The sequence below is a fragment of the Myodes glareolus genome, chromosome X, assembly GCF_982192425.1.
Source record: "Myodes glareolus chromosome X, mMyoGla1.1, whole genome shotgun sequence".
NCBI lineage: Eukaryota > Metazoa > Chordata > Mammalia > Rodentia > Cricetidae > Myodes > Myodes glareolus.
In genome coordinates this window covers 47,654,605-47,680,058 of record NC_142053.1, presented here as the reverse complement: position 1 = coordinate 47,680,058, position 25,454 = coordinate 47,654,605, and the positions used below count along the sequence as shown (strand labels likewise).

The 25,454-nt window shown below is 42.3% G+C and overlaps 1 protein-coding gene across 2 annotated transcripts in view; it reads right to left on the bottom strand.

Moving 5' to 3' along the window:
* Positions 1–25,454, bottom strand: part of Col4a6 (collagen type IV alpha 6 chain) — a 314,700-nt gene that overhangs the window by 26,334 nt on the left and 262,912 nt on the right. For both annotated transcript variants that reach the window (XM_048428528.3, XM_085685130.2), the window contains exons 9-23: positions 25,005–25,067; positions 23,725–23,760; positions 23,500–23,541; positions 22,447–22,539; positions 20,645–20,698; positions 13,732–13,791; positions 12,605–12,649; positions 12,062–12,115; positions 11,282–11,351; positions 10,179–10,286; positions 8,953–9,102; positions 7,811–7,915; positions 6,444–6,604; positions 5,572–5,751; positions 4,852–5,035 (exon numbers count right to left, since the gene is read on the bottom strand). In XM_048428528.3, coding sequence (XP_048284485.2) covers positions 4,852–5,035; positions 5,572–5,751; positions 6,444–6,604; positions 7,811–7,915; positions 8,953–9,102; positions 10,179–10,286; positions 11,282–11,351; positions 12,062–12,115; positions 12,605–12,649; positions 13,732–13,791; positions 20,645–20,698; positions 22,447–22,539; positions 23,500–23,541; positions 23,725–23,760; positions 25,005–25,067 — 1,405 coding nt within the window. The remainder of the gene's footprint in view (positions 1–4,851; positions 5,036–5,571; positions 5,752–6,443; positions 6,605–7,810; positions 7,916–8,952; positions 9,103–10,178; positions 10,287–11,281; positions 11,352–12,061; positions 12,116–12,604; positions 12,650–13,731; positions 13,792–20,644; positions 20,699–22,446; positions 22,540–23,499; positions 23,542–23,724; positions 23,761–25,004; positions 25,068–25,454) is intronic.

The following is a 25,454-nucleotide window of genomic DNA, read 5'->3' as shown; positions in this document are numbered from 1 at the left end:
CTGTGCACCGCATGTGTGCCTGGTGCCCGTGGAGTCCCCGTGGAGACCAGAAGAGAGTGTTGGATCCCCTGGAACTGGAGTTATAGATGGCTGTGAACTTCCGTGTAGGTGCTGGGAATTGAAGTCTTTTTTTTTTTTTTTGCAGGAAGGCTGTCTTGAAAGCATGGGGTTCTTTTAAAGCAGTTCATTTTGAGTCTACTAAAACTTATTGGCCGCCCTTATTCAGATATGTGTATTATCTTTAAGCTAAGTAAACACTTCAGACCTCTCCCTTGGTCATGACAGAAAAATTGAGACTCCTCAGCTCCTTCTTGGAAACTGTAAACTCTGCTACTTGGGGAACAGAGATAGTCAGTTTCAGTATTCAAGACTGGGATTAACATTCACAGCCTTTTCTGTAGGAAATTCTTCTTTGCTCACTCATATTGCAAATAAATAGTCTGTAGGATCACAGAGTGAACTTTAATAAACTATCGGTGACTGTGGACTTTCTCGAGTGCCATTTACAAACAATTGCTATGCTAATTAAAATTAGCTTGCCCTATTCATTAAAACAATCCTCCAAGGTCTTTCTCAAACCACAGTGTCACTGGTTCCAATAAAACGCTGTAGCATTTGTTAAAAAACAGTAACAAAAAAATGACTCTAAAAACTGTGAGTACAGCGTAGAATTATTTTTGAAAACTGTGTATAAAGCCTATGATTCAGACTGCTACATAAGTAGCTGCCATCTCCCCTTTTACTCGCTTCTGTTCTCCAATATAAAGTCATGTTTAAAGAAAAAAAATAAAACAAATGAACAGACTCACTTGTTTTACTCTTAAGTCAAGATTGGGAATTGAATGGTATATTGTATTGATTATACTGGGCTTAAGACAGAACTTAAGCTGGTGTCTTATTTCTGTTATTACACACCTGTATTGGAAAATACTTGAGTTCTCTGAGCCTGGTATGTCAAAGGGGAGCTACCTATCCAATAGTGTCTTGATGCCGTGCCTGGCCCCCTGCTGCCTGCTCAGCGAATGGCAGCTTGTATCTTCCTGGAGAGATGTTCAGAGGAGCGTCTGTACTTGAGCCCCTTGTGTTTCGCCGTAGGCAGTCTTGTGATGGTCCTGGATGGCTTCTAGACCTCGTGCTCTTCTGGTCATATTCCCCGCGGGTATAAGGATGACCCTAAGCACGAATCCTCTCCCATGTGCTGGCACACACCTCCACCATGTCAGCCACTAAGGTGGCAGAGCTTTCTCTGTTGTGGAAATGTGTGCTATTGACAGGCACCCCAGAGTGAGATGGTTCCCACTGGCAGGGAACTTCCAGTCCTGTATTCTGCTGGGGCCCAGAGTTTTTGAATGAGGGGGAAAGACAACCCCTGGAACTGGTGTCATGAAAGGGACCCTATACGAGACTTTCCTGCCCCCCCCAACTAACTCCAGAACCCATCAGTTTCAATGTGTCTGTATCTTACTGTTGTATTTCTATTGCCTTAATCATGTGTCACAGAACAGACTAAATAAAATATAAATATCCCCGAGTGGAGTTTAAATGTAAAGCCACCCGTGTCCCCAATTTATCAGATGAGTTTCATAGATTCTTTTCACCCGTGAGAACCAGATCAGAGAAAAGCTTTTCGAAAATGGGACTGAGGCCAGCCATCCATTCTAGGGAAGGAAACTGGTGACGAAGGAAGGTAGGTAGAAACCAGAAGAAATCAAATCCCTCCACAATAACCCCCTCACCATTCTGACACAGACTGCCCTGCACTATATTTTGAAAGAAGCTTTAAAATGATGGGAAGGTTAAGGACTTCACATCACTTTGTATGGTGTCTGCTTTTACTATATATTGCTGTGTTTTCGGCTTCACATTCCTGAATTCCGGCCATTCGCAATAAAGCAGAAGTCAGCTTTAGCCAGGTTTTGCTTTATAAGTGCAACAGATGACTACATTCTTCAGAATTTCCACCATGAATACCAAAATTCATCTTTAGAATATAAAATACCTCTAGTTTTCAAGACTGTTATTTGCATTTATTCTGAGACTAAATAATAGAGACTAGACATAAGTGGCTCCTTGCACATGCACCTTGCAAGGCAAGTTAGAACCCAATAAAAGCTCAGAAAATGCAATTAGAAACTGGTCAACACGTGTGGTGAAGGAAATCAATCCCTCTTAGGGACTGCATACCACTTCCTTCTGTGGTCCCTTGTAGTTAGGCACTAAGGAGCCCTTGAAGCAGTTTCAGTGGCCAGTGGCAGCCTCTGCATCCCAGTCTCACAGTTACCCTGCCTCCAAAAGGGTGCAATGTAGTATTTAAGGCATTCTGAGTGGCAGAGGCAAAGGTGAACAAAAGAGAAAAGGTGTTTCGCCAACATCAATGTCTGTGAACCTGAAGGTGTAGCAAGCTCTGGCTTCCCGCCATATCTAAGTGTCTTTTAACCATCTTTCTTCCTGCAGCAGCAATAATCACCTAGACCAATCATGGGCAGAAAAAAGAAGAAACCGAGACACATGTTCGTTGTGTCCTAAGGGATGTTTTGTGTACAGACCAGATCTACTAGCCAACCACATTCATCATGGGCATTGAGTGGAGTGCTGGCACCCACACGTAATCAAGTACACAGAAACGGCTTGCAGTAATAACCTGGGTGATAGATTACATTGAAAATCTGGAGCCAGAGCCTCTATAGGGACCATCAGTTGTCAGTGTTGCCACAGTTTGCAATAATTCATACCACTAAGTTGAACAGCTTCTGATGACTGCATGCCCTTCCCTGGCAATACAAATGTCTGGCTCTGGTAGGAATAGGCTACACTTAGGAACACCATCTTACATTTTGGTGAAAACAGAAATGGCTGTAACACATAAAGGTGCTTGTAAATGGTTGGAAAGAATATTATATTTAGTGAGTTATATTTAGCTACTGAAGACAAAAAGAAATGTAGTGTTCTAAATGAAGTACTTGCTGCATGTGGTGCCATATACCTTTAATCCCAGCACGCAGGAAGAAGTGGCAGACTGATCTCTGTGAGTTCAAGGTCAGCCTGAGTTCTAGGATAGTCAAGGTTATCTAGAGAGATCCTGTCTCAAAAAAAAAAACAGCAAAAAACAAAGAAACAACACCCTAACAAAAAACTAAATAAAGATTTATTTGAAAATCCAGATACTTCCAAAAGAACATTCTCTACATAAGACACCTTACAGACTAGACTTACCAGCACTGTGTTCCTGAGCACGTTCTATATTTACTAGTTTAGGATAGAAACTATCCCACTGGTTTCCTCCTTGACGCAGCCTCATTTCCAACAAAAAGATTGCTGATAATATCCAAAAGGTTTGAGGGTGTACAAGTTTATAGGTATCACACATTGTAACCAAGTTTAAAACCTACTTGCCTTCAAAAAGGGTTGAGAGCGACAGCTCAAGAGCAATAGAATGACCATAACTAATAACCCTAGGGAATAGAGTTGAAACCAGAATTTCTCAAAGGAAAATGGATATTATTTAACAAGATACAGACTAGGGAAAAAAGAAATCTTTCCTAGCTTGTACAAGGCCCACACTTAAACACAGACCTTTCTCATGGCTTTCATAAACCTTTGTGGAATGAAATCCTGACTTGGCCTCAAGAATCTTGAATGAGACTTTAGCCTGTGCCAGCATGCTTATCACATTAAGCAAAATCAATTTTAAAATATGAACATATAAGACATCATATATTATGTTTATTTGTTAACTATTTAAGGTTGTTAGGAAGGGCTTTTCTTCTGCATGTAAATATTGGTCTCTCAAGGAATGCCGTATTCTGCTAGGCAGGTTGAAAGGGTAAGAAGCATCACCTTCTTCAGTACCTAGAGACTTTACAATGTTGTTGGTAAAGAAAAAAAAACATTAATAGAAGCAGGTATAATTTAAGTAATAATGGTACAGTGTAAAAGTGAAGAGAAGGGTAATTGTTAGCACTGTGCATAAATAGAATTGAATGGGAAAAGTCAGCAAGGAACAGAAGAAAAACTTCATAGGAAATTGTCTTTTGCTTACTTATCCATCCACCCAACCATCCATCTATCTTTTCCAAAAGCACTTGGGCATTTGATGAACTAGGCATGATATAATGAGAACTTATCAGCAAGAAGAGCAAAGTAATCATGTGAGGCATTTCCAAGAATGAGATCACCTTAAATTTTCAAACTTTGATGATTATGAGAAGTGTGGTGCCATTCATAGGAAAGGAAAAGACCACGAGAGCTGTGATGAAGAGGTCTTTTGACTGCACAAAAGACAAGTTACGGTATGGGACCTTCAGACTATATAAGTAGGAATATTGCCTATTATAATCCTTGAAATTCAAGTGGGAAAAATAACTCATTGAAAGAGAGTTAGGTATTATATAAGGGTTAGGTTAGAATCCCTGAACAATCTGAGGGTCTGTCAGTTGGGAAAGGTTTTTGTCTGCTAGTCTTATAGCCATAACAACCATACAACTTAGAGAACTATTTATCAAACCTTCCACTAACTACTTTCATGGTATTTACAAAAGCACCATCCATTTTCTCCCCGAAATTTTCTATAGACTGTGAGCTCATAACCTACCTAGGCAGCTCCGTGACATTTTCAGACAGCTCAATTAGGAGAGTCTTCATTAAGAAGAACCAAAATCCACATTGTTCTACCTTATAAACTTACCACAATACAGTGATGAGCCATTTCCTACTTGAAACCCCTTGAGGATTGACTGCAGTGATTACAGCTAGTCAGATCTCTTTTTCTGACGCATTTCATGCTTATGAGTCATGGTCATTCCACAAAAGGCCGACTTTTCAAGTCGAAAACCATCTGATTGTATGACTCACCTTGAGCTCCACGGAGGCCTGGTTGCCCTGGTAACCCATCTATTCCTTTATCTCCAGGAAGTCCACGGGGCCCCGGAAGTCCTGGCAGCCCAACTCCTGGTGGTCCAGTTGGACCATCAAGGCCCTTTTTACCAGGAAGTCCTGGTGACCCCTTTTCACCTGGGAAGCCAGATCCACTGTCTCCCTAAACAATAAAAGAAAAAGAGAAAGAAAGATCATTTTAAGACTTATCTGTAAATGCTTCTAACCGTAGTAATGAGGTAGTCAGTGAACAATGCTTTGTGTTTTGTGAACATTCTCCATCATTCTAATTTGTCAACCAGCCTCTGAGTTTGCTGACTGGAAATGAGTCTTGCCAACTCTGGGTGGTCTGACTTTGAAAGAGGTTCTAGATGAGGCTAGGGGAAGGAAGTGGGGGAATGAGGATGGCACCAACAACCCTTGTAGTCAAAGAAAGTGACCGGATTACTTGTGGGACTAAGTCATTGGGAAGCCGAATCATTTGAAATTGATATGGTTAATTATTGCTAGTGCCAATCAAATGAGAGAAGTATCCTGAAAAAAAAAAGCTTAATTTTGCAGAAAATTAAAGCACAGAGTTAACATGTTGGGGGAGTCAGACTCTGTTCTATCTTATTCCATAATGTAATGAGCAGTAAGTTTCCCCTGAGTCCAGTAAGACGGTTTATGGAGCTAACCGTTTAGGAATGATCTACTTACCGGAATGCCTGGGAGGCCCGGTAAACCTGGTATTCCATCCTTGCCTGGAGCTCCTGCCATACCTGGGGTCCCCTGGGGACCAGGGTCACCTTTGTCTCCTGACACTTTTGATCCTCTACTGATGGTTGGTTCTCCTTTCTTTCCTTTGAGGCCTGTATGCCCTCTAGATCCAAATAACCCCTGACAAAGAAACAAATGGCAGCAATCAGGAAATGCAGGCTTCATAGAATTCTAGTGCTGAGCAAAGATATGACCTAAAGTATGTGATTAAGGGTATTTTTTCACAGTGTTCTGGGCAAGTGATTATGTAGCTATCTTGGATAATTACTTCACATTTTCTGTATCTTTTACAAATTTTAAAAATCTATGAGGACTGGGTTTCCTCTTAGTTTCTAAGCAGTATCGCTCAGCCAGGCAAATCTAAGTTACTGTGTACAAGGGAAGGAGGGAACGATGGTAGGTTAAAGCAGAAAGCGACTTTAGAGACCATCTGGTCAGATTGCTTCATGTGACAAAGGCCCATGGCTTTGTTTTTATTTTTTGCTTATTATCAAAGTTGCTCTGAATTTATTCTCGGCAGAAGATTTTCTCCACTAATTCATCAGCACGATTTCCAACTAGAGCCTCGGCTTACAAAAGGAAGGCTTCTGACTTTTCAATTGTTGAGGGACTTTCTTGCTCACCCAGTTACCGCCGTGAATTGTTACTTGTCAATGGGAAACAAGAATTGATTTGGCTAGCTGCAGAAATTTAAGCAAAATCTTCAGAGATGGTTATCATATATTTATTTTATCCCTATCTTTCATTAGGGGAGCGAAGAACATTTGAATTCCTCCATTCCCCTTTCTGTATCAAAGTTCATTAAAACTTACTGGAGCCCCAGCTGGGCCAGATGCACCCCGAGAGCCTGGATCTCCTCTAGCCCCTTTAATACCGGGGAGGCCAATGAGACCTTGTGTCCCAGGCAGGCCCGGTTCCCCATTTGGTCCAATGTTGGGCGCACCACCTTCACAAGCACAAAACCCAGAGTCTCCTGAAGGAAAAAGAGACAACGAATAAACAAAGAAAAGTACAAATGACTACAACTAACGGAGTACGTTCTTTTTCCAAGAGTGGTTATCTGTGATTGACAGCGTCCCTTGGGGGAAGATCAAAGGGCTTTGCAGAGACTCAAAGAGCCTAAAGTCAGTGGCCATCAGAAGACATCTGGGCTTGGGCGTCAGTTTTTACTTGTCCCGGAAGAGGTCCAGCTACCGTAGAGTCTCATGTTGAGAACCACCAATAGCCACTAAAACAACCGAGGGCCTTGAACTTAGTTCACACCTACTGGCGTGACTGATGTGGCAGGCGCTTCAGTGAAGTGCATTTTCAAAGGCAGGTCTCTCACAGTGCAGGTTGGTCTCAAACTCACGTAGGCATGTGCCCCCAAGCTCATTTTCCACAAAGCACTTCCGAAGACATACAAAGGAGTCACAAGCATCATGGAAACATGAGCACGGTCTGCACAATGACAGGTGGTGACAAATGTGCTTGGCTCTGTTTCCCTATGATCCCGAGGGATCTCTTCTGACTTTTAGAAAACTGAGATCTTGGGAACTCTGAGAGAATGGTCTATCCCTCGGATTACTGAAAACAGCACAAACACTCTGAAATCCTAAGCAAGGGAGATTTTGGATCCTTCAGGTTAGGGATGACTATCTGGCAGAATCTATGGAAAATATATTTCAAAATCCAAAGGCCACAGAATCGGAAGCACACATTTTCCACAGGCATGGTCAATTTGCATTTCTCAAGTATGATCCTAGACCTCCCGAACAAAGCTGGTTTATGAGGCAGCTTGTAGAGACCTCACATGTTTTCCTGGAGCTAGCTGGCCTTTTCAGTACCTCAGGTCTTGACCTACAGAGTTCTCAGGCTAACGGTGTTGGGAAGCAGTGTCTGGACAAAGCCTTGTGAACTGTGGTTAGCTGGGCTGGTTAGTACCCTGGATTGCTGAATCATAGGCTCAAGGGGTGGAAAAAGCAGCCCATAAGCCTCTTTTTTTTGTCCTGTCTGACCTCAACTTCCAGCTTCACTCTCAGAGCCCCAATTAAAACACTTCCACGAGTCCTATAGCTTCTCTCCATAGCCCCAAATACTTCTGTTCAGGTTCCTAAGGCCACTGTTTTGATCAATCCCCTTAAACTCTCTCTAAGGATTTGGGGGGGGGGGACAAAGACATTTAAGAGACAAAATTCACCTTTTATTCCTTTGAGGCCCTGGTGTCCTTTTGGACCTTGTTCTCCTCGGAGACCCGGGAACCCAGACTCTATGCTAGGCAAGGGTCCAGTCTCAAATGTGCGACCTGCAGGGTTTGGAAGAACACAAAAGGTTGGAGACTGGTATAAACCTAAGGACTCACCTCAGTCTCGAAGGCTGGATCCTTGAGGGTCAACGTACAGAGTAGAGCAGGAGAAAAAATATCCCAGCCTGGGATCTCTGCCAAGCCTGCCGCGGAAGAGCCATCAGGATTCTCATTTGGCTCTATTCACTGTACTAGCAGAATGACTGTTACGTGCCGCACACTGCACTAGATTCCGAGATGAACAAAGTAACTCAATAACTCAGCAGTGCCAGGCTTTAGCCAAGAAAGCCTCATTTGGGCAAAGAGGAAGCAGGTGCCAGCTGCAGTGGTCAGGGGATTTAGGCTGTAAAGAAACATGCTGGGCAAAAATACTTCCAGCCTTTCTCTCACAAGCCAGAATTAAGCACTGTGTAGACACTTGTATTTTGTCATCTATCTATCTATCTATCTATCTATCTATCTATCTATCTATCTATCTATCTATCTATCATCTATCTATAGTTCTGTCTGTCTTTCAATCAGCTATCTTAGACTGGGAACAGAGCCCCTTGCCTTGCACATGCCAAAACCCCACCAAACTGGGCCACATCTCTAGTCCCTTCCCCATGAAGGATTTTGGCAGACACCTTGAGAATGAAGGCTTGGCTTCTTTCTCAGATCCTCAGCCTACCTCACTGGAGCTCAGGAAACTCGGAAAATAAGTCCAATTCTACTTCCCTGGGATCTGAAAAGCCAAAGTCCTGGCAGGGGTGGTAGGGGTGTGGGCACTGAGACCCTGTAGGACAGAAGGGTCATGAATACAGAAGTTAGGGTTTGGTCATCATCAGCCTGCCCACTCCTTGACGCAACACACACTGCAATACTGTTACTGCCAGCAGAAGTGAGCTGACTCAGAGGGGATAGAGCCTTTATTGTTGCCTCCGCTGCTGTTCGCTGTCCTCACTGAACTGTTTCTCCTGGGAGGGGCCCTGTCAAAATCATAAAGGTTCTGAACCAGACCTAGGCCTCAACACCAAAGGAAGGGAAGAATAACTTACCAGGTGGACCTGATGGGCCTGGTAAGCCTGGTAAACCTGGCAAACCAACTCTGCCAGGCTGGCCAGCATCCCCAAAGGTGGTGCGTCCTGGGTTTCCTTGGTCTCCTTTCAGGCCTGGAAATCCTCGAGGCCCTAGGGCGCCTGGAAGACCTGAAAAGATAAGCCCACACAAAATACTCACCATAGTACCCTACTGTTTGGGCACATTCCGATCAGCACTGTAGAGCCAGACCAGCACAAGGGAAACATTCGGGAAGTCATTCGCTCCTCTATTTCATGACAGTTAGGAGCGTCCCTTGAGCATAGATTAGCCTAATTGCCCAGGAAACTGTGGTGGACTTGTGAGGAAAAGCTAGGTTTCCAGCTTCCGACTGCTCCATTTGTTCTACTTCAGTGCTGGACCCAACTGTACCTCCTATGAATGGCTGCCTTCAAAACACAAATATCCTTCCAGGGGGCCCTCTCCACAGAATTTAGAAACTAGTGACTTTAATAGACATGTCTGGGTGTTTATACTAGGACCAGCCCTGCCTTTCAGACACTGGTATGCTGTTTCTCTGCCCTGTAGAATGGAATCTGTTTTCTCCTATGGAGATTGATTCAATAGTATCACCCATAGGATCCTGGGGCCATTCTGTGCTAGAGTTAAGCCTAGAAGAGGGTCTAGGTACAGTTTTATCTATCTATCTATCTATCTATCTATCTATCTATCTATCTATCTATCTATCTATTTATCTATCTATCATCTATCTATTATCTGTCTCTCTATCTCGTGCTGAGAATAGAACACATGGCTTTGCATATGCCAAGAAACTCCAATTAGGTTATACCTTTAGCCACCGTTCATGAAGGTTTTTAGCAGCCACCTTGAGGATACAGGCATAACCAGATTCTTCTTTGTTAAACTCTCCTGGCAAGTAGAAGGTCAAATGACACATCCAGGGGAAGAGTGAGAGGGTTTCAACCACTCGATCACTTCTAGCCTCGACGGTAGTCTGGAATTGTCTTTCTGCCTGTGGTGCTCATTTAACTCAAAGGGAAGCTACTGACCTAGGTCGACTCTATGCATACACTAGCTTTAGGCTAGCTAAGGGAAAACCTACTGACCAGTATACCTGTCCTTTAACCTTGGGTAGGTTCCTGGATCCTGAGTTTCAGAGGGAGATGCTAGGGATTGGAGTACAGCGAAGACTGATCAATGTAGAGAAAGGATTAGTTTGCTTTACCTGTTAACGATGGGAGGCCAGGGGTGCCAGAAGGGCCACGTTGACCTTGGATGCCTTCATCTCCTCTAGGGCCTGGGAGGCCTGGCACACCAGGGTCTCCAGGATAACCTGGCATTACAATGAAAAAGAAGAGTAAAAAGCTACAGTGGATGTTCTCACTTGCCACAAAATGCCGGGGAAGAGGTGAAGGGAACTGTTATGGGCCTGGCGGTTTTTGTTGCTATTCTCAGGTATCCTAGTTGCTAATGATCTTAAGTGATAATGGCCTTCCAGAGCTAAGGCTCCACTAGTATTTTATTTTGTAACTAGATCTCAAGATGTAACCCAGGGTGGCCTTGAACTTACTATCCTCCTGCTTCAGACTTTCAAGTTCTGGGATCACAGGCATGTCTCATCATACCAAGTCACTACTAATGCTTCAAACTTGATCTTGTTAGATCTTTACTTTTCTGACAAGCCCTGGAAAGTACTAGAAAGGGTCTTCTACTGCTACAGCCTTAGATGATTATTGTCGGTGTTAAGATGATTAACAACGCTTTGCATTATCACTATAGGTTTCTTTGGAGTAGAACTCTGGAGGCCACTATCAACATTGGGCATTTAGATGGTTAGCAAAGGCAAAGAGGAAGGGTAGAACATACCCAGTAGCTAGGATGTGGACAGAAAAGGACAAATTTGCTAAATATACTGCTTTGGGCTCAAAGATCAGCAGCATTCTTGTGTTCATCTCCATGAAACCCTGAGTATTCTTCAGTTTCAGGCTAAAGGCAGCCCAGCTGCTCCCCTAAGCATTACCAGGAGAACCTTCCTGTTAATCAAATTCAGGCCTAGGAAAGCCCAGATTCTTGTCCTGACTGATCAATACAAAAATGGGAGGGTGCATGCACTTGGCTTGTCTGTCTAAGAGATTGGAATTCGATTCATTCACCAAGCTCAGGACTCCTGAGTGGCCCTTGATATTGTCAGTCATCCAGTGGCTGACAATGTATTCTTTCAACAATTACAGGAGATATAGGTTTTAATACTTTGTCGTTTCTTCTCCCAGTGGCTGATAATGTATTCTTTCAACAATTACTGGAGACACAGGTTTTAACACTTTGCACCTGAGATCACAGCACCATCTGGATTGGTGAAAATGTCAGGGCCTCGCAGACCAACGCCACCCTTTTCACCCTGTAAAGATGAAATAGATCAAACACAAAAATTTAATTGATTACAAAACCTAAGATCCATGTGCCTTCAAAGCAAAACCCCAGGAAAGTAGCAAGTCCCTCCTTTACCCCTGCCTTCCAGGATCATCTAGTTCAGTGGTTAATTTCCAAGAACAAGAAACCGAAGATGAAACAAGGTAGCTGGATCTACAAATGTGATCTGTAAATTTGTCAAAGACGAGGGATCTCAATTTTGTTTTGCAACATCACTATGAGGTATCCTGTTTCTGGCCCCGGGAAGTGGATCACAAGCACAGATAACACAGCTAAGGAGGCACCAGATTTCAACTGTTTCCTTCTGTTTTCAGTAGGCTTGAGATGCTAACGCCTACCACCTTTATTGTTTGAATGATGGCAAAGGAAGTCTAAAGAGTCCTAATTATCTGCAAAGACAGACTCAGTGACTAGAATCTGATTCACGGGAATACTCAGAGTGGGTACTAGGGTAGGCAGGATGCACTGTCAGCAGAGAATTTTAAACACTAAATGTTGGTAACATCTGATGAATGTTCATCAGCTTTGTGTACAGCATGGGGTACATGCATTTAAGAAAACTGTGACATCCAAAGAATCAAAACGTTAAAAACACTCCTTATACTAAGTAGGCATTTATAGGAATTCTTCACTTTCTCACTTCTCAGATCCTGGAGTTGTACTTCCCAATGATATTACCTTAATTCCTGGGAACCCGTTAATCCCAGGAAAACCGGAAGTTCCCTTCTTTCCCTGCAATAGAAACATGGTTATCACTAAATTCAAATCTATAAGGCGTGCTGCTTTGTGGATTATGCCAAGGCAAATTGTACAGGGATCTTGCTGTCTTCAGAGTGTGGACAGTTTTGCCAATTCTTCCAGATGATAATATGGCATCAGGTAGTTAACCTGCATATTAAAGTGCATAAGAGTCACAGGGGTGTGGATACAAGCAGGATAGCCTTGTTGACCCTTGATAACATGCCATGATATATTACCACACCTTGGCATGTCAAAACACAAAATGTAGTGTAACAGTAGTTATCCATCCTCTTGGGTGAAAACAGAGAGAAAAGGGGGGGGGGGAGACTAGGATTATAAAATTATGTAATTAGAACATAGACAATTTGCATTATATTTGCATTATAAGCAATGTCTCCACTTGTCCATGTTAAGTAAAGCAAGGTGATATTTTTATTAGGATTTTGTATACCAATGCTTTATGGATATTAATCAAAATACCTGTCTCCCTGGATGTCCTTGTTCTCCTTCGGAACCCATGGGACCCTGAAAAGTGAAGAATCACACCTTGGAAAGTGAATAGATCACACTCGAAAAACAAAATGCTGCTAGACTCATAACAAAGTTATCCACCTGAGTTCAAGATTTAGAAGCTGCTAAAGCCAGGTAAGAAAACCTTCCTAGCCTTGGCTTAATGATTTCTTTCTAGACATTAATCCACCAGGATGAATAGCTTCATGAAACATTTTTAAAGAGCTAAATAAATGGAAGCATTTTAAGTAGCAGTAGGAATTTAGTTGGAGGGTTGGATGGCATCATACTTAGCTACATTGGTTTCAAGTCAGATGTTTTTATTAGACAGTTTCTTGTTTCTTGTCTGCTACCCTAAACATATTCTTTGTTGGTGATTATGAATTTTGAGGACAAAGGATAAAGGAAAGGAGAAAAAGAAATGGCATAACAATAATTAAATATTGCTAAATACTCAGAGACTTAACATTCTAATGGACAAACTAAAAACACAATTCTCTAAAATGTGCTTATGTAAGGTAAAAGTTGACCAATTTCTTCTAACCCCAGGTTTCAGTTTCTGAAAGCTAGGAATCAGAAGGAATGATACTCATTTCTCCATTCAAAATAAGATTATTTTGGAAAGTTTCTAACTCCAAACGTTATTCACTATGTTCTAGAAGTTCCCAGACTTCTTTATGTCCTGTGAAGATTACACCTGGCTCTCTTCCATTCCTATTATACTTCTTGCTCACACTCCCTTGGAGTATAAAAGAATAAAGTCAAGAAAGCATGTGCACCATTATTCAGCTCAGGAGAAAACTATATACGAAAGTCAAAAGCCCAGGCAGGCTGGGGAGCCACCTAGGTGTAGCAGTTACATCATCCCTTATTCAAGGGAGCCAGCCAGTCAAGAGAGTGGGGTAAGTGGAGAGGTAAGCCTGCCAGAAAGTTGAGAAGAGAAATAAGAGCTTAGCCCACCAAATTATAAAATCAAGGGACCAAAAAAAAAAAAAAAAGAAAAAAATGAAGAAAAAAGAGAGGTACATTTCATTAAAGAAAAGAAAATGGGTCAGATGACTTGATAAACACAGGGAAATGAGACTTCAAGTTCATACCCTAGGTCCTGGCAAACCAAGGATTCCCCTTTCTCCTTTCTCTCCAATAGGTCCAAACTCCTGAGGGAAAAAGAAGCAGAAGCCAGAAATTATAACACTCATTTTCTCAATGGGATGGTGTGATGGTACATAGCTATAATTTCAGCTCTTCAGAGCCTAAGACAGGAAGATTTCTATGAATTTGAGGCCAGCCTGGGCTACATAGCAAGTTCCAGGTCAGTCAAGGTTAATACTTAGCAAGACTCTATCTCAGTCAGTTAATTGTTTATTTTCTCATTGGTTGCTTGGCTACATTCAAGGGGATGAAGTTATTTCAAACCACCTCTACTGAGTCCTTAGGAAATCTCCTTATATTGAGCATCTTGCCGAAAAAAGCACATAGAGAATGAATATGTGTTAGGCCATTCATTCAGTATTGCTTTGTGGTTCTAGAAGTAATGCCTTTCCATCAAACACTCTCGCATGTACTTGTGGCATCATTAGCAAGCAGCACGGGAATAATAAAGTGCCAAAACTCCCATACTGATTTTACAGATGAGGAGAAACGTCCAGGAAGGGCAAGAATCAATAAGTTGAGTCTTCTGTGATCCTAGAGCCCTTTATACAAGAGCCAGCAGCATTCTGCCACCGAGGAACTCGACAGAACGATGGAAGGTTGTGGAGATGTTTGGGAATTCATACTAGAAGGAAGACATTTTCCCCTTCAGTACACATGAGAACCACAACATCCTTTTCCATGGGAAAGGAATATTTCTACCTACAGTCTCCCACTTGTACTATTAAGTATCTTGTCACATGCTAGGAATAAACCAAAGGGATTATTAATCAGTTCCTTTTGCCTTGCTATAAGAAGTGAGGACTTAGAGCCATGGGTTTGATTTTTGGGCTCTGTAGAGACAAGCAGGAAATTTAAGAGCAGATGGAGAGAGAACCTTGTCAAGCCTGGGTCCAGGGTCAACATCCAGACCTCCAAGTTATAGAAATGTTCATTACCAAAGTAAATAAAATGTTTCACGAGAAACTTACCTGAAGCCGTTTGTAACTGTTTAAAATTGTACATATTGGAGCATATGTACATAGGACTTTTGTTTGTTTGTTAGCAAATAGTATTTATTCCTGTTGTAAGAGTAAAGGAGGAATGAAGGTTTCTCAGATATAAGCTTGTCAAAAGATGCCAACTGTTGCTGTGGCGTATCTCCCGTTGTTCCCCTGATGGGCCCTGACTCAGCTGGTAGAGGATGCCATCTTGATCCTATCTGTATCCTTTTCTTCCTCTTAAATAATCTGTGTATTATTACAAGTCTGCAACTTGAATGAATATCCCTTCATAAACCCAGGAATTTAAAGAAAACAAATGTGGGATTTTCTATTGCTTTTTCGTTGTGGGGAAGGTGTCTTTGAGAGGTGCAGGTTTAAATGGGGCTTTGGCTTCTACTTCTCTGTTTTCTTCTCTGCTTTTATAGATATACTTCAGCCCTCATGCTGAATACAGTGCATAATTTAAACGGACTGTGGTCAGCCAACACAATCTGGACTCTCCCATTTTTAAAGAGTACATGAAGTTGGGTGCATAGGGAGGTGGGGGAGAATCTGGGAGGAGTTGGGGCTAAGGGATCAAAATATATTCTATGAGATTCTCAAAGATTAAATAAAGGCATATTTTAAAATATCAAATATAATGCAAACTTGTTTGAAATCTTAACTTCTTCCACTCCATTTTTCAATTTGGAAACAAAAGTATGCTGCCACCTGGCAGAATGCGTCTAGTGGCCTGAGAAGTTGAGCAATTCCAGTAACCTTCCCTGGCCTGTCCCAAAGTGTTAAGGCAACTAGTACTGCCCCAAACTCTTTAATCCCAAGTCTTCTATAAAAGAAGGTTTTCTAAGTGGGAGACTTCTCTCACAGCCTTTCCTGTCTGCCTCTGAAGCATGCTATTACCAAGGGCACGTATGCAAAGTGATCCAGAAAATACTTGCCGAATTAAGGCAATAGTGACGCAGAGAATACATCTACGGCAAGACAGTAGACAAACAAACATAAACACCCAGGAACTGTAACTTTGTCCCTATCCATCTTTCCCAGGAGGATAAATACAAGAAAGTCTTTTAATTTTTCAAAAAGTGAGAGAACCTGTATTTGTTCACCATTTTGAGGTCCAGAGTTTGCAAAAAGTATGTATAAAAAAACAAACATGTGAAAAATGTAAAAAGGAAATCTCTCTGTGTGTTAGAGCCAATAAAGGACAAATGGCTTGGCAAGCCACTGTGCTGTGGGGTCAGTCTGCCTCCCAGCACAGGGAAGCACTGTTCAGAGACCCTGCTGAACAAGCTGTTCTAGCTAGACATCCTGGGACCTGATCCATTACTGTTGGCCTTGGCGAGCAGTCCTGTCATGGCTGCCCCCACCCTTCTACTCAGGCATGGCCGGAAGCCTTCTTAGGGTACTAGCTTAGCTCTTTAGAGCCTTATTCTCCAGACCTCGGGGCTCCTGCTGCGTTTCATTTCTGAGGAGACTCAGTCAGAGAGTTTCACCTACCCAGGGGTTCCCTCAGATCTACTGAAGAGTTACGTTCAGGATTTGCCAGCTTCATCTCTGCTCTCGCCCTGAACCACTGCCATTCTACCTTCTCCCATGTGTCCATATTCCGTGGACATGTGTGTACAGTTCTGACAGCCTTCATGGAGGGACCTGTGGCCTACAATTGTGAGCCTGCTGCTGGGAACAAGAGAGGTAAAAATGATTAAAGCTGGGACCAAGCCAGAAAATCGGGGCTTTTTACAATTTAATTAATTAGCTAATTAGTTTATTTATTTATTTTTAAACTACAAAAGGTGCAAGAGCAAGGACGTGGGGGCACACATCCATCAGATTGTGCATTTTATCTCCTGCAAAGATTGGGGTTAAAATGGGAAGGAAGGGGGACAGCTTGGGATCTCTAGTGGTTTCAGTCCTCTGGAGGTCTTACTTTTTGGGTAATCGAAAGCTGGTCTGATGGAAGCTTTAGTTTCGAGAAATGCACCTCTGTAAAGCTTATGATACCTCCCATACGCCATCCCCTTTCCTCGCCCAACTTTGCTCTCAGGCATATTAGAGTTATGAATGTTTCCATAAAGCAGGCAGGTAAGTTAGGGGTGAAGGTGTTATATGATTGGACTGAATCCGTGTAGGGGTGAGCTGAGAACTGCTTCCCTGGTTCCCATTCTATGCAATCCAGTGTGCTGTGTACAAGGAGACGTTCCCCAACTTTGGTACTTTTTTTTTTTCCAGTCAGGTTTCTGTTTTTACAACCAGAACTGTGAAACATTGAGAACACTGAGCTGGGAACAGTACTGTGATTTATCACCACATGCTGTCTTCAGTCGGTCTCTCTTACAGGAGGGAAGGGATTGCGACGATATCACAGTGGGGGAAATCCTCCCAGGTCTCCGTGAAGAGAGGGGGAAGGAGGCAGCATGAGCCAGGGAATCCTAAATCCCAGAGCAGCAGAGGGGATTCACAAAATCTTGGCGATTTTAGGGCCAAAATACTTCCAACTGGGTGACTTTCGTAAATTGGACTGCAGGGGGCAGTGTGGTATGAGGAAATGAATTCTGAGCCGGCTAGCTTTCAACAGTATTGAAAGGCGAACAGGGTCTGCACAGGTCTGGAACAGTCTCCTGTGTATTTATCATGGCTTCCAGTTTAGTGTTTTTAGGGGATTCTTGAGTGTGCAAATGAGCGAGTCTCTGTTCCTTGTGATTTGCCCTGGGCTCTTTTCCTTCTGTTTGTTCGTTTTGTCCAATTCCAAAGTGTTTCTTTTTGCTTTATCTTATTAGAGTATATTACGACTCCTTCGAAGCCTATTTGGTTTCTAATGTGAGGCAGAAAGGGACTGTATATGGAGGGGAGGGGAGGTGGGGAGAAACTGGGAGGAGTGGAGGGAAGGGAAACTGTAATCAGGATATATTATGTGAGAAAAAACTATTTTCAATAAAAAAAATAATTGGTGAAAAATGATTAAGCAACACATTCTGAAGGGAAAAAAACCAAGAAAACAGAAACAATGAAGGGCAGTCTCAGCTTTCAAGTGACTCTGGGCAAGAGGGACGAACCTGGATTCACTCGCTCACCTCACAAGGCTGATGCCAGGTGACAAGGCTGAACAAGATGCTCTACAAAGAAAGGTGCCATGTTTATTCCTAAACCTCCTAGCAAAACGCCATCTGATAGAAATATAACGTGAGCCAGTACAATACCTGCAGTTTCTTAGCAGCTATTTTTTAAAAATGAGAACGAGATTTTAACAGTTATCCAAATCCATCAGAAATACGAGCTGTTTAAAATTACTCTTTCCATGCTGGTGTTTTGAGATTCAGTGTGTATTTGCTTACAGTACAGCTCGTCTCATTTCAAGAGCTCCTTAGCCATACAGAGCTACAGATTATGACGTCACATAGGAAAGCTTTGTAAAGAATCTTCAATACAGTGCAATTTGGGCCCCAGAAGAAAGACTAGCAACAGCTGCTGCCACATTGCATATATACAGAAAGCAATTCAGCAGTTTGTCCAAGCCCCAGAGCAGGAGTTGACTCTAAGGTGAGGGTGCTCTACCTCCAACACCCCGGCTCACCTCCTTTCCCATTCACTAGCTGCAACACTGATTAAAATCAAGGGAGTAGAACAAATGATTCTCTATGCCCCTTTGTTTTTGTGGGGTAACAGGAATCCCGAGGAAGCAATCTGTGCCACTAGCTCCCCAGGCTGTGCTTCCTGACCGCGTGGTGAGACAGAGTATTTCAAAGTACTACCGGGAAAGACTGTAGCCACTGTGCCAGCAAGTGGGGGCAGGTCTTGTTGTCCTGGATTTAGCCACTTTCTCCCAGTCTCTAACAGCAATCCATGAAAATTTTGTCAGCTTCTTCAAACCACATTTTTGTCATGGAAGAAACAACCAAATGGAATGCAGTGCCCTCATTCCAGATCTTATACAAACAAGGCACCTGCAAACTGTATGTATTTATGATCATAGAGTTCTGCCTTCTTAACTGACATTAAATAATAACTGGTTAGCAAGTTCCAAGAATCCCTATTTTGAGAAGTACTGAAGCATTTAGGATGAAATATGTTGATTATATACTTCAGATGGACCACGGGCTGCTAATTGTGGAAGCAAGGTAATGAGTACCCAGGAAGACCATTATGCCATTGTCTTTCTATTTGTATGTATTTGAAATGTTCCATAATAAAAAAAAATACAGCATGTTTATATTTTCCACTTCTCTCCATTCCCACTGCTATCACCATGACCTGAGCGATTCCCAGCATCTTTTACCTGGGCTGCTATAATAACTTGTGCTTACTGCCCCAGATCCTCCCATCTGTCCGTCACCCAGCCAGAATGATCCCAATAATACAAGCCAGGGATGGGGAGATGGGACAGAATTCTTGGAATGCTGCTGCAAGGAGCAGAGTGTAAGTTCCCAGAACTCACTTAAGAGATGGGAAGGCATGGTGACACCCTGTTATCCCAGCACTCAGAAGACAGAGGGCAGGATCCCGGGCACAACCCTGGATTCTGCCAGAGACTCCGTCTCATTAAATATTGTGAAGAGCATTCTAGGACAACATCCAATGTCATCTCTGGGCTTCCACACACATGTGTGCATGCATGAATATGCACTTACGTACAGAGGTCCACTCACACATACACAAACATAAACACACACCATGCACATGCGCACGTACATGCATGCACACACACATGCACACACTCACAAATAGCTGCTCATGACACTTCAAATAAAAGCCACAATTGGCTCCTGAAGCTGGCTCTGACATGACTCCTATGTCTCTCAGTTTGTCCTTTCCTTTCCATTCAACTGCTTTGTTTTGATTTTTGAGATAGGGTCTTGCTCTGTAGCCCATGCTAGCTAAGAGTTCATGACAATCCTTCTGCCTCAGCCTCCTAGTGGGTAGGACTAGGGTTATATGCTTCTCTGCAGACCTTGACCACTCACCTGCTGTGCCTCTCATGTGCTGAGCTTTCTCAACCTCAGGGCACTGGAACTTCTGGTTCTCTCAGCCTCCGGGCACTCTCTCTCACATTTCCCTGACCTGTTCCTTCATATTATCCAGGCCTCAGCTTACACAGAACTTCTTCTGAGAGGCTTTTGCTGACCATTCTCTCCCGAGTGGTTCCCCACCTATACTCCACCACTGCATTCATCTTCCATCTTTTATATGTCACCATCGTATGGACATTTTCTTGTTAGCTCAGTTTTCTTTGTGCCGCTAGGGCATGCTAAGCCAACAGTGACCACTGAGCCACATCACAGCTCCTGAATTTGCTATTGATTCATCTCTTACTTTCTACATTCTCTATCACGTTTCCATCAGAATGTAATCTCGAGGACAGAGAGGAACTCTTATTAAGTTGCTCTTAGAGCCTCCAAGGTCAGTAGAAAACCTGGCACATAGAAGCCTTCCCAAAGCGTTTGCTGAGCGTAAGACTCTAAGCCAGAAAGGCAGATAGGAGAGTAAAGATAGGATTACTCAGAACAGATACTGTTTACTGAACACTTGATAAGCTCCAGCTATGTACAAAGCTTCCTCTCATGTGTGTTATCTCATTTCATCTTCAGATATACTCTATCACTGTCCTCTTTCGTGGGCCAGGAGAACAAAAGTCAGAAATATTAAGAAATTCTTGGCCAAGAAGGCAAGCCTAGGTCTGTTTTAACTCTGAAATTTGAGCATGGAGAGTCATGTTCAAAGTTCCATGAGGTCAAGAAACAAGAATATCTCCTTCACGGCCTTTAGTAAAGACGACAGCAATCACAATAATAAGCATGGGTGGAGGTCTTCCTGTTAATCACACGGTGCATTGTATCCAGTAAGACCCAGGAATATATGTTTACCAAGTGAGAAGACTTACCGGGAACCCTGGAGGGCCACTCATGCCTGGGAAACCCTGAGGCCCTGGTTCACCCTGGAAAGTTAACCAAAGGCTAATGAGTAGCAGCAAGAGACAATGAACATGAATGATAGGGGCTTCTTTGAAGTACTTGGGCTACCCAGTAGCGAACCACTAAGTATGAGTATTACAGCATGGGATAGTGGCGTAGACCCGTATGCTTGCTGTGATGTCTTAGCTTAGGAAGCCCCTTGGCCTACGGAAGGTCAACGACTAATACATAATCTCAAACTCTCAGGTGAATCGGGACAGGAGAATGGATAGCTGTTTCATTTCTTGTGGAAGAAGCTGCTTCGAAAATATAGGCTATGAAGAAGAGAAAGTTACCAAGCAAAGGCTAAGAATCAAAGTTTGAAAGGAGACACATAACATTTCTAATGTCTTTCTCCCTGTAGTGCAAATTTATCTTACAAAGGCCATGGAAAAGCTCCTCATGATTTAGGATGGATTGGAGGTGCAGATAATCTTCTACATACTCTTAGATTGGTCCCAAATCAAGAATTTCCCCTATACAAAGTTAGAGCAGAGGTTCTCAACCTGTGGGTCATAAACAACACTTTCACACGGGTTGCGTATCAGATATTTACATTATGATTTACAACAGTAGCAAAATTACAGCCATGCAGTGGCCATGAAATAACTGTTATGGTTGGGGGTCACCACAACCTGAACTGTATTAAAGGGTCACAGCATTAGGAAGCTGGAGAAGCACTGAGCTAGAGGGAATGGAGTTGTCCACGAAGGCAATATTAAAGGAGCAGACTCTGAATGTTTCCATCTGGGCTCCTTCATCATGGAAACAGAATCGCAAAATTCAAAGGAATCTCGGGAAGGAAGGAAATGCAGGCTCCTGCAAGTTATGAGTGCAGCTGAACCGAATGGAACTGTTGAAGCGCCAGCATGCACACAGCGTACCCTGGTGGAAATGGGCAGATTATGAAATGTAACCTCCAGCCTTGGTGGTTCAGGTAAAGCAAATTAGATCATGCACTGCCACTTGTTAGCAATAATTCCTATATTTAAGGTCAACTACCCCCCCCCACCCATCCAGTGCTGCAAGACCACTCCGGACCTTAAGTAAACTCTCTCCTACTGGATAAAGCTTGAAGGGCAAATAACTTTTTCAAAATGATAATTCACAAAGGAAACATTTATACTCATTGTGTTTGGTGGACAACTTAAATACTGAGAGCTTTGGAGTTCATAGGGAAAAAATTCAAGCATGCATTTTTTAAAAAAATATTTATTTGGCATATTAAAATTAAACATGCAATTATCTCATAAGTGGATTTTAAACATAAAGCAAAGAAAACCAGCCTACAAACCACAATCCCAGAGAACATAGACAACAATGAAGACACTAAGAGAGACTTACATAGATATAATCTACATGGAAAGTGGAAAAAGACAAGATCTCCTGAGTAAATAGGGAGCATGGGGACCTTGGGGGAGGTTTGAAGTGGGGGAGGGGAGAGGCAGGGAGGGAAGCAGAGAAAAATGTAGAGCTCAATAAAAATCAATAAAAAATTAGATGTGCAAGTCTGAGACAAAAAAATGCTTATATGAATACTCAGATACAGGTACACTCACACCTGCACACCAGAAAACCAACTCAGGAACAAAACAAAGAAGGCTTTGCCTTTCCTACCAAAACCCATTACTCCTACTTTGGAATTGGCTCAGGTTAGTCTGATTATTAGACTTGAATTCTAGTATTAACAGGAAAAGGTCAGGTAATTTTTTCTATAATAAAGGTTTGCTACCTTGGAGCCTTTCTTCCCTTTGGGAAAACCCATGAATTCTAGTTCCCCAGTAGATGGAGGTGGTCCTGCAGGGCCAGGAAGGCCGACATCCCCCTGTAAAATCAAAGAGACAATTGAGCAAAGGATAATTATACAGACCATTTTTGAAAAAAGTAAGCTAGTCTTCTGGTTGTAATCCACAAATAAATTGTTCATTATTTTGTTCTCTTTACCCTTGTGCCAAGGAGAAAAACAAAGTTTCACTGATAAGGTATAAGAATTCTAAGCCCAAGAGTGAGTTTTGTACCACCACTGCAGAGGGAAAAAGCAAACAAGTGAGAGAAAATCAGATTCCCAGTTGCATGCTCATATACAAAAGGGTAGTGAGAAGACAGCCATGAGGGATTTGGGCAAGGGGAACGGTTACCTCTTGCCCACATTGATAAGACTCTTTTGGCCTTGTGTAACCTGTAGTCCATAGGCTGCCTATGGCCTCATGCAGCCCAAGGTAGCTATGGGTGTATCCCAACACAAAACTGTCAACTTAAAAAAAATTATGAAATTCTTTTCTGTCATTTTTCTTTTACGAAAATTGTGTCGCAATGTCAGAAGGTTGGACATGTCTGATTGGTTCAAAGGTGGGAAGACAGGGAAGAAAAGGGAATAGTGAAGGAGACATTCCTAGCAGAAGAGCTAAGAAATCTGTGTATGAGTGTTTGTGTGCATGTGTGCATTCATGCATGCAGGCAATATAATATGCAAAATGCAGATAAATACCTAGGTGGAAGGAAAAGAAAGAATACATCTTGAGAGGGTATATTTGTAGACAGTATAGACTTATATATAAGAATCAGGGTGAAATTTTTTTTGAATGAAAAGACTCCAAAAGCCCATGTGTGTGGCATGTGTACATGCAGCTCTCAATGGATCCCATATGGCAACTATATGAGATGGGAAATGGCCATTTTCTAAGGTGGAAAACAAACCCATTTACACAAGCATGCATATATATGTAACCTAGAGACATTTCTTGGAGCGTGTGGGATGCAGACTGTATTTAAAGAATCTATTTACCTTGACTCCTTTTTCTCCTTGGAAACCTAACCCCATATTTCCCTGGGGCACAGGGGTGTAGGAAAGAAAAAGAAAATCAATTACTAATAAGCTTCACCAACTTAAATTGGAATGTGTTATTTTTATTTTTTAGCTAGAAAATAGATTTCAGTCAGTATCTTTGTGGGGGAAAAATTAGAGAACTTAGTGGCAGGCTGGACATAAATACTCCCAAAGCATACTTACATCTGAACCAGGAAGTCCAGCAGGGCCTGGGGGACCCTAGATTAACAAGTAATAAAAGAGTGAGCATTTCTTCATTACAGACAAAAACCCCAAGAAAATAAAACAAAAACCATGGCCATGCTGGGCAATAGCAGGGAAATGCTGGCTCCAGCTTAATGCAAATTAGTTCTGCAATAGTGGACTTTTGGCTCCATTTGTCATGATTTCTTTTAAAAAGATTTTTATTTTTAATTCTGTGTATATGTGTGTGCCTGAGTGTGGGTTTATGCACACGAGGGCAGTGTCTGCCCGCTGAGGCTAGAAGATGGTGATTGCATCTCATGGAGCTCCTGGTTGTTCTGAGTTACCCAGTGTTCATGCCAGGAACCAAACTTGGGTCCTCTGCCAGAGTGGTATGTGCTCTTGACCGTTGATCCATCTCTCCAGTACCCATCATTGTTTCTTTTATTCTTCTTTGAAATCTCCCAAACTGACCTGCTAGTCCCACTCATGTGAAGGCAGTAAAAAGAGCATGTTACTCATTATAACATGCTAGGAATGTTTCAGTGTGACTTGGTGAAGTTCAGCCATAGTAGTAAGTAGCAGGATTTAGGCGTTGTTGAGAATGACCCGGGGATAAGGCCTTCCTGGAAGCAAAGATGCCTAGCTATAGTCTTCCTTTATCAGTGATACTTAGTTTCAGTGTCAAAAAACAGGTAGGTACAGCTGCTCAAGGTGCAAGTCTGAGAAGATTTTTGAAGTATTCTTAGAATGGTGATGATAGAGGTTGGTTTCATTAATTAACAATGCATGGCATAATTAGGGAGCAGACAGCACCAATAGATGTGTCAAGTATCTGTCTTCTCTTGGCTATACCTCGGGTTGAGTTATACTAGCAAGCTTTGGGGGCACAGAACGAAGGGTCAGGGAAAGCAAAACAAAAACCTGGTCAGCAAGGAAAACAAATAACTCTTAGCAAGAGTATGTTTCAAGATTGGAGTGGTGATATGCCTTTAATCCCAGCACTTAGGAGGTAGAAGCAGGTGGATATCTATGATTTCAAAGCCAGCCTGGTCTACAAAGTGAGTTCCAGGATAGCCAGGGTTATATAGTGAGGACCTGTGTCTAAAAGAGAGAAAAGGGAGGGAAGGATAAAGAGCATGAACATGCTTCAGCATAATCGTCCAGAAATTGCTTTTGCCCTTCTGTAAGAGAGCCCACATTACATAGGCCTGCATTTAGTCCATGGCCCTGTGAAGAAAGGGAATACTGCAAACACACTAGTCTTAAGTTGGTCGTACTTGTAAGCCTGGTGGCCCTATGGGTCCTGCATCTCCAGGAGATCCGGGGTATCCTGATGGACCCTGCAGACAGAAGTTTTTATCAAGGTCAAAAGGCACGGTAGCTTTTCACAAAACAAAACAACATATATGTCCGCAAGAATTGTATGAGAGTTGCTACAGCATTTTTATTCATAACAGAAAATGTTGGAACTTTTCCAAGTAGTCACTGATACAGGGATTGATAAATGAAGTGTGACATACAAGAGAGAAAAGCAGAAAATTTACTTATATATGGAACAATATGGATGACTCTCAAAAGCACTGTGGTAATAGGAGTTAGACCCAAATGTCTACATATGATATTATTCCCTATATATGACTCTCTAGGATAAGTAAAAACTGATCTATGCTGAAGAATAACCACAACAAAAATTATTGTAAAATTAATTATACTTAGCTCTGTATTTT